Source organism: Nelumbo lutea, chromosome 4, assembly GCF_056320005.1.
Source record: "Nelumbo lutea isolate HS-2025 chromosome 4, American lotus-T2T, whole genome shotgun sequence".
NCBI lineage: Eukaryota > Viridiplantae > Streptophyta > Magnoliopsida > Proteales > Nelumbonaceae > Nelumbo > Nelumbo lutea.
The window spans coordinates 89,365,625-89,374,220 of NC_142687.1; the positions used below are offsets into that span (position 1 = coordinate 89,365,625).

At 36.9% G+C, this 8,596-nt stretch overlaps 2 protein-coding genes across 12 annotated transcripts; both read right to left on the minus strand.

The window, feature by feature from the left end:
• Window positions 1–1,954: 1,954 nt before the first annotated feature.
• On the minus strand, window positions 1,955–2,498 carry LOC148861668 (uncharacterized). The gene is made up of 2 exons (XM_088985062.1): window positions 2,328–2,498; window positions 1,955–2,251 (listed from the first exon to the last, which is right to left on the minus strand). The coding sequence occupies exons 1-2, from the start codon at window positions 2,496–2,498 to the stop codon at window positions 1,955–1,957; spliced, it is 468 nt and encodes a 155-aa protein (XP_088841188.1).
• On the minus strand, window positions 2,328–5,230 carry LOC148861669 (uncharacterized). 11 transcript variants are annotated; one of them, XM_088982573.1, is made up of 6 exons: window positions 4,960–5,230; window positions 4,814–4,853; window positions 4,640–4,707; window positions 3,965–4,016; window positions 3,803–3,868; window positions 2,328–2,680 (listed from the first exon to the last, which is right to left on the minus strand). In XM_088982573.1, exons 1-5 carry the CDS (start codon window positions 5,085–5,087, stop codon window positions 3,851–3,853), a joined length of 306 nt encoding a protein of 101 aa, XP_088838699.1. In that variant the 5' UTR covers window positions 5,088–5,230; the 3' UTR covers window positions 2,328–2,680; window positions 3,803–3,850. The 11 variants fall into 11 exon arrangements, 8 of the variants coding, with proteins under 8 accessions (XP_088838699.1, XP_088838701.1, XP_088838697.1 ...); XR_016112359.1 differs by having other exon boundaries at window positions 2,611–2,730; window positions 3,965–4,020; window positions 4,960–5,224; XM_088982574.1 differs by having other exon boundaries at window positions 2,611–2,730.
• Window positions 5,231–8,596: the final 3,366 nt, after the last annotated feature.

Below are 8,596 nucleotides of genomic sequence, written 5' to 3' on the forward strand. Positions count from 1 at the left end.
ATCACTTCCAACACCTTGTCCCATGGTACCGGTGGATTTCAGCTCAGTATTCCAATTTGCCATCTTACTTCAAACAGTTTAATAGACTGAAAGAAGAAAGTTGAGAGCTTCCAAGAACAATTTTAAGACATGCATACAGAAACAAACCCTTCTAGGAAAAGAAAAACCCTAACCGGAGAGAAATCTCTCTCCTCCTAGCGTCTCCCAATAGAGAGAAGACTGAAACAACCACTCCAAAAGACCTAGAAAGGTCCAGAAAGCTAATTGCCCTCTATAGAATAATAAAAGAAATCAAACGATACCTGTGTGCCCAAGATCAAATCAAGAACAAAGAGTCCAACTTTTCTATGATTCTTTCCCGTACTCCAGTTCCTACTGATTTTGATGCTAAGACGAAGATCACCTTACTGATGAATCAACCTCACAAAAAAATCCAAGAACTAGGCAATAAAAAATAGATCGATCAGCCTCTTCTTACTTCATGCAATCGACCGATCTATGGCTGCATGAGAGTGCTTCAAGAACCCTAAATGAAGCTCTAATACCAAGTAGAAATTTGCTGAATTAAAAAATATAAAAGAAAAAAGTATTTCCTTGAAGAGGGAAGGAAGAGAGAAAGAAAAGAAGAGAATAAAAGATTTTGAGAAGTAGGAGAGCTATATTTTGGTTGCCCCCTTCACTTATTATTTATAATAAAAATTATAACAGTATGAATAGGACTAGGATTCAAAAACGTAATAAGATTTGGACTATTGTGGGTTGCACACTCAGTGCATGCAAACGTAATAAGGTATCAGGGGAATCGATACCTTTTTTTTTTTCAAAACCGGTTTAGGACTCCTCCACCCCCTTAATTGGTCAGACCGCCGATACACCCACTAGAGGGGCGTATCGGAGGGGTCCTGGAATGATACGTATCAGTTGATACGGGCTGGTACGTATTGATATTTTGAGCCTTGCATATAACATATTTATACATTATTTATTGCTAAAATATATATTTATACATATGCACACAGGAAAAAACATATATGCACTGACATAGCATGGTCTGAACCAATCGAACCGGTGACCTGCAACCCAGAGGCAAAAGTGGTTTGGCCTCCGGGTCAATTTTTAAAACATTTACAAGCAAGGTGTGCCTACTTACTGCTGCAGTGGGATGTTGGAACAGTAATACAGTATTAGGAGTAACACACATACCTAGCCAATTGATTTTGGGGCCTAAAATGGAATTTGGATGGGCTCCCCACAAAGCATGCCTCACAGCTCATCCCCGTGTACATCTCCCACAAAGCATGGGATATGTTCCCAATATACGGGAGATGGGTTGTGGGGCACACTCAATGGGGAGCTCATACAGACAACCTAAACTGACCTTACATCCTTTATTAAAGAGAGGAAATTATATCAGAAATAATCACCATCCAACAAAATAGACCCATCTTGTGGACAAAAATTATTGAAACTTTCAATGGTCAATATCAATAAAATAATTAGCAGTTAATGATAAATATACTTTCAACTGCCAATATAAGAAGGATGATATGAGTACTTAAAAAAAGGGGGGGGGGGGGGGGGAATTCCTTATCGGTAACTGTACTTTGGCTCGAGTGGCAATTGGATCCCAAATTTTAAAATATGACAATCCATTACCCAAATTTTTAAAATGTGACAATCCAGTACTTGTCGTTAACCAATCCATTAATCAGCATTAAGTGACATTTGAAAAGTCAAAAAATGCCCTAAGAATGTCATCTAATTCTCTTTACCAACCATCCAAACATTGACAATAAAATGAACAGTCGCAAATTCTAGAGTCTTTTAAAGAGTCAACTTTTTTTCTAATAGAAGAGGCTAGGATTTGGGACTGTTCAGTTTTTTTTGTCAATGTTTGGATGGTTGATAAAGAGGATTAGATGGCATTTGAAGGGCATCTTTGACTTTTCAAATGTCACTTAACGGCTGCATCTTCAACCTCATTGTCACCACAGCCTTCCTTCCCTTGGTCAATGTACTGTGCAATGGCCTGGATCACTGATTCATTGTATTTTGCTTGGTACTGCCAGGATTGCACTTCCATGGTCATCTGCTTTATTCTCTCCACTAGTTCCTTGTTCTTCCTGTTCATATTCTCTATCTCAAGCTCCTTCTCATGCAGTTTCCTGCCAACTCCTTTTCCTATAGTACTCAGGAAAGAAGCCATGTGTCTTTGTTTCATCTCCCTTATTCCCTTTATGATGTGCTCTTCCTGTTTAGTCATGAACCAAGATCAAGGGAATAATGAACTTGAAAGCTAGAAGGCACAAAGAATGGAATGTGTATACAGTATACCAATGGTCGAATTCTTCTTTCTGCCAATCAATCTCAATCCTAAGGTTGTCACCTAGGGACAGAATTACAGTAAGAGTTTCTGTCATACTTCCATTTATGGAAGTAACAGAGTTGTGTTCATCATCATTGTATGACAATCTCAGTCTAGTTGGTACAGGATTCATTTTAGGAATGGTTGGCAATTGGTGGGCTTCATACTGACAAAAGTTGGTATTCAAGGAAATTTGGAGCCTTTGCTGTCTCAGAACATCTTCTGCTTCCCTGCCTTGTTCTGTTGGCCGGTTCATCAGAAAGGCATGCTCATTGTCCGTATGGCTCATTGGACCAACACCACATCTGGATGTAACTGTACATGGATTGCAGATTGATGATGCCTTAAGAGGTCAGACCAGAACACTAAACAAATTGAAGAAAATTTAAGGATGTCAACAAAGCAAGTGCAACCATGGAGCTAAAGGGGAAAAATATATATGAGCCTAGCGGTAACTGGAAAGAATGAAGCATAGCACAAACACTAGTTTGCTTAAGCAAATTGAAAACACATACACACGCATTACCAAGAACCCCATTGAAAAGCATATCAAAATCTCTAGTTAGAAGCTTCTCTCCCAACTAGAACCAGATAAATTATTAGGGGTGTAACTTGGGTTGGCCCGAGTTAGCATTTTACACTGCTTCGGGTTCAGGCCTTTGGGCTGGGCCCTTAATTTTGATAAAAGTCCAACTGTGCCCACCCAAGTTGCACCCCTACAAATAATCAAGGATGAGAAGGCACCAGACCAAATTTGAATGTATATGGATTTGACTATGATACCGGAAAGATATGGTATCTGAAAAACTTGTGACCAATCAACTGGTATCATAAATGTGGTAGCCAATCAGGTGGTATTTATCAAAAATTCATGGATGGTATATATATATTTGCCCCACCATCCAATCCATCATACTCTTTATGGATGACAAGAAAACAAGATAGCACTCAATCCAGAGAATTCGTAATTGAATGTTTATAGTCAAGCAACTAGGATCAATCAAAAATATTCATGGTGCAACCAACCAAGTAGCAAGTATTAATCTCCCACATGTGTGGTGTATTACACAAGCCAGGAAGGTGAGCTCTTGCTGCCTTTAAGCACTAAAATGAATGGACCAAGGGGAGTTACTAAGATCACTTAACCTGAATAGCCAAGCATCAACTACAGACTGAAAGCAAAAGATCACCATACAAAATCAACAAGAAAGCCAAGACAAATAGAAGCCAGAAAACAAGAGAAAAGAATGAATAAGGTAAATATAGAACATAACAGTATGAATACCCAAAAAAAATATATACTAGAAAAGTAGAAATTTAAAATGAAACCAAAATAATCTTCTGATCTGTAAATGAATAACACATGACAGACAAAAAAGTCCTTCAGTGAATTCACAATCTCCAAATAGCTGAAGCCGAATTGCATTAGAATCATACAGGAACTGATTTTCCTCCAAGAAAACTGGAAATAATGGATAACCCTTTTCACATGCAAACGCCTCCCTAATAAAAATAAATACAAGTATGGTCATAAAAATACATAACATAAGAAAAAAGATGAAAGAACTTAGCACTTCAAGCAGAAAACTGGGAAAATACCTCGAAATTCAAGCTTGTAATGAAGAAACCATGGGGAATAACCAGATAAAATCTACCTATGAGAGAAAGTAACATGAATGAATCTATACTTGCAACAACGTTAAGCACTAAACCCAGTATGAGTGTGTAAAAGGAAATGAAACTGCGCAGATGGAAAAGAAACTTTCAGTCTTTTTATGGGTTTGTCAAAAGATATAGGACTTAGTTGAAGACTAGAATCCACGATCACTAAAATCAACTTAGAGATCTCAATTAAGAACAAGAGATTTTGCATAAATCTGTACCCTCATGCCCCATGTTGAGTGAAGTCAATACGAATAAAATGAAGGAGTAACCATCAAATTCCCAGCTGAATCAGACAGGGGTATCGAGTAAACACCAAATGTGCAAAATAAACGAAACTACCATTTCTGTTTCAGCATCCAAAGAAGAAGAAACATCGCTCGTACAAATCTCCCTCCTATCAATATGAGTTGACGCCAATAGATGCTTAAATAGCACCAAAATCATAAACAGGGCATAAAAGATCCAAAAACAATACCTACCATATGAAGCCTAAATGCAAGCTATATCGCCTCGAAAGATCAACAGGTCCAAAAACACACAGAATAAAAATGGAAGCTTTGGAAACAATAATGCAATAAAGAACCTATGAGGGAAAATGTTAGAAACTACCTCAGTACGCTATCCATTCGATCCGGATTCAACAAATAACTGATCGAATCAGGTCCCCATTCCTGTTCCTGTTACACAACAAAACAGATCAGGCCTCGAAAATACATCTCTTAGCAACAAGCGAAACCAAATCATAAAAAAAAAAAAAAAAAAAAAATCAGACCGAATCTGTACCTCCCAATGTTTAGTTTTCCAATCTGAATCGTAGAATGAACTGGACAAAACATAAGAAGGAGATCATAATCACAAATTCGAATCGAAGTGTAAAGAAAACTTAGAAAAAAAAAATGAGAGAGAGGCACACACACAGACGGACAGACCTGGAAGTTGAATTCGATTCGTGCATAAAATATCGAATAAAGAATCGGTTACAGAAACGGCTTTCAGTTCTGATGATCCAAAACTTGCGAGACAGCAGAGGAGACGAAAGCGTTATAGAACCCCTCATTGGTCTGGAGTCTGGACCCCCCCTTACGCATTCGCTTCCCACCAGCGATTTTGATTTTTTATTCTCTTGTTACGTTCGGTTCATTAATAAATGTGGCATCGCATCCCTTTGACGTTTACGTAAACGTCCTTGTGTTCATAACCGTCTGCGGCCCTGCCTCTCTCTCTGTTTGTCAACCCTATATATATATATAATTTTATTATATTATTTAATTTATATTAAAAAATTCATTATTTTTTGAATTTCTTTTAAAAACATGGCTTGGCTTGCGGCACGACACGAGCCCGTGTGGACTCAAGCAATGGGCCATGCCGGGCTGAGCCCTCAAAGTATCATAGGGGAAGGAATAACGACCCAGCTCAGCCCACACTTTATACTTCTAATTCCACCTCATAAATTTTTAATTATTATTTTTATTTTATTTTGCAAATCCCCCTCATTCACCCACATACCCATTGAATTGTGTCGAATTCACCCACTTGTTTGGAAGGTGGGGGAATCTATAATTTGTCCCCTTTTTTGTTTTGTAGTGAGGGAAAAGATTATAAGAGAACTACACACCACAAGGGTAGCCCTACCCCAAGTAAGGGTGTCAATGGACCGGTTTTAGATTAGACGACCCCGTTCAGCCCAAAATTAATTTGTATGGATTAGATGGACCAACAAGACATATTGGATTTGACAAATCCGATCCAAAACATTTATTAGATTGGATTGGACCTGATCCATCTGTAACATATTTATATTGGATTGAATTGGATTAAGCTAATATCTAGTCCATTGATATAAGATAAGAATATATGTGTCAATGGACCGGATTTAGGTTGAAACCAATCTAAATCAAAATGAATTTGAACAGATTGAATAGTCTAAACATTGAATTAAACTGGTCCAAATTGATCCAAAACATTTATTGGATTGGATTAGACCTGGTCCATTTATAATAGACTCACATTAGACTGGATCGGATTGGACCAAATCCAATCCAATTGACACCCCTAACCCCTACCCCAAGCATGACTAAAACAAAAGTATGCTAGAGGGTTACACTTGTAACCATAAGAGGAGATCTAGGTAGCATGACCACAGACCATAGTTGGCCAATTAGTCCACTGCAAAGTTGGCCTCCCTTAATACATGCAAGTAATAATAGTCGTCAATTCAAAGTTACTATGTCTGATAGCAATCGTTGATGATAGGCTCCACGTTCCAAGGAGGACCCCTAATACCATGAAGACCGTTGATGACTAATTTGGAGTCTCTTTCGATGATGATGATGATATATTGAACAGCAAGCAAGTAAGCTTCCATTGCTGCCCAGTCTTCAGTTTCATTAATTGTGAATACACCTAAGTACTTGCATCCCTCATAGAGCGTCCTTTCTAGGCTATCTCTTGCGATTGCACCAATAGCACATATTCCATATTCCTTCTTCAAGGGGTTTCCAACTAAAAAGACGAGTTTCCTCCTGGTCGTTGTATGTTTCTTATCTTTCAAGATATACTTGTAAGTAGTCACTACACAAACTTCTACCTAGTCCTTTAACAATGTGAGGGGATAATTTATTTTTGAATATCCTTTTATTTCTATTTTCCAAAATACGCCATAGTCTTGTGCTGAATTTTTCGAGAGAATACTTATCCCAGTCATTTTTATAGATCTTATTCATTCTTTCCCACAACTCATCAATGCCCTTGTTTTCTAAGGGTTCTGTTGGGCCAAGATCATTATTTAACAAAAGAGGTTCTGCCATCAGATAGTGGAGGATGATGTGTTTCTCAGTTTCTTCTTCACCACAAAAACAACATCTCAAGTCTTGGAATACACCCTAATCTTTTAGTTTCTCTCCGGTCCTTAGTTTCTTTTAGGGCAAGATACAAAAAAAAAGTATATTTTTGGGTAGGGCTGCAAGTCGGGCTGAGTTAGGTCGGATTGAGGCCAATCCTATCCCAACTCAATCAACCCAATCCTAACTAAATTCCTTCAACCCTAATCCAATCCAACCCAACACGAAGTCAATTTTGAGTTGGGTTGGGCTCGGGTTGGGGCCAACCGAACCTTCTTCCCATCCCTTAAAACTTCATAGAATTTTTCAATTTTAAATCTTAACTCAACTTTCACTACATATATTAATCCCATGTTTCATTAGTATTTATTTGTTGACATTTTTTTTGTTCTTTTGGTACAAAATTCAGAAAAAAAGAAGTGTTAAAAATGACTAGTTTATTATGAGTTATGACTTATGATAGATCTTTTATGGGCAGCAAACAATAGAGAGAAGATGAAGAATAAAATTTTCAAAAAACATAAAATAATGTTATTAAGGTTTTAGTCTTTATGATTAGGATTAAGTGAAGTGATTATCTTAAAAAAATACATGATACTATGTGGTGAGGGCTATACAAATATCATGCATCTAAACAAATCAATGTATGTTATAAATTACATATAGCATATATTTATATATGACATGTACTATAGAGTCGGGTTCAAGTTGGGTCAAGTTGCCTAAGGAGTCAACCCTAACTCAACCCAAAGTAAAGTTGGGTTCTTGAATTTCAACCCTAACCCTAACCTGAGCATCAACTTGACCCAACCTAACCCAACTTTTTCGGGTTGAGTTAGGGTTGGGTTCGGGCCAACCCAACCCAAGTTGCAGCCTTATTTTTGGGGGCAGTTAAGATTTCAAATCTTCTAAAACCCAGGTCTTACTTCAAATTCAAGATTGTAAGTTGATCTTATTGTGAATTGTCCCTTTGCATATAGTCTCCAAATTAATCTATCTTGTTTCGAGTTCAAGGTTCCCATTTGACAAAACTTGTTTCTTTTTCCCATGGTTTTAAAAAACAACCCAGAAATGGAACCATTCTAGCCACTGGTTTTTGGGTTTTTGGTCCAACCATCCGGTTTGAATGGATGGCCCATTCTGACAAAAAATTAAAAAAAAGGCCAAAAACCATTGAACATGTTGACAGGTTGATGGTTCGATCGCTCAGGTCAACGGTTGTAGACTTTTTAAATGGTTTTTTGCCAAAGACATGGTTTGGAAAAAAATAGAATTGGTTGCCCGGATGGTTCTTGGGCTGAACAATCCGACCATCCAGTATGGGTGTCCATGAAAAACCAAAAAACTGAATTGAATCGAGAAAACTAAACCGTAAAATGCGGTTAATAGAACTGACTGATTCGTTAGTTTGGAGTTTTTGAAAAACCGAAAGACTGGTTCGGTTTTCGGTTAACCTAAAAAAATCGATGGTTAACTGAATGGACTGGTATATATATTTATATGTATATTTTATATATACTTTTAACATATGTCAATATTTTCTAGATATTATACAAAAATATATACTTATATTATATTTATAATAATCTATATATAAATATTATATATTTTTAAAATATTTATAATATATTATATATCATTTATTATTTATAATATTATATTATATATATTATAAATATTAAAAACTGAAAAACCAAAGAACTGAACCGGTCAAAAACCGAAA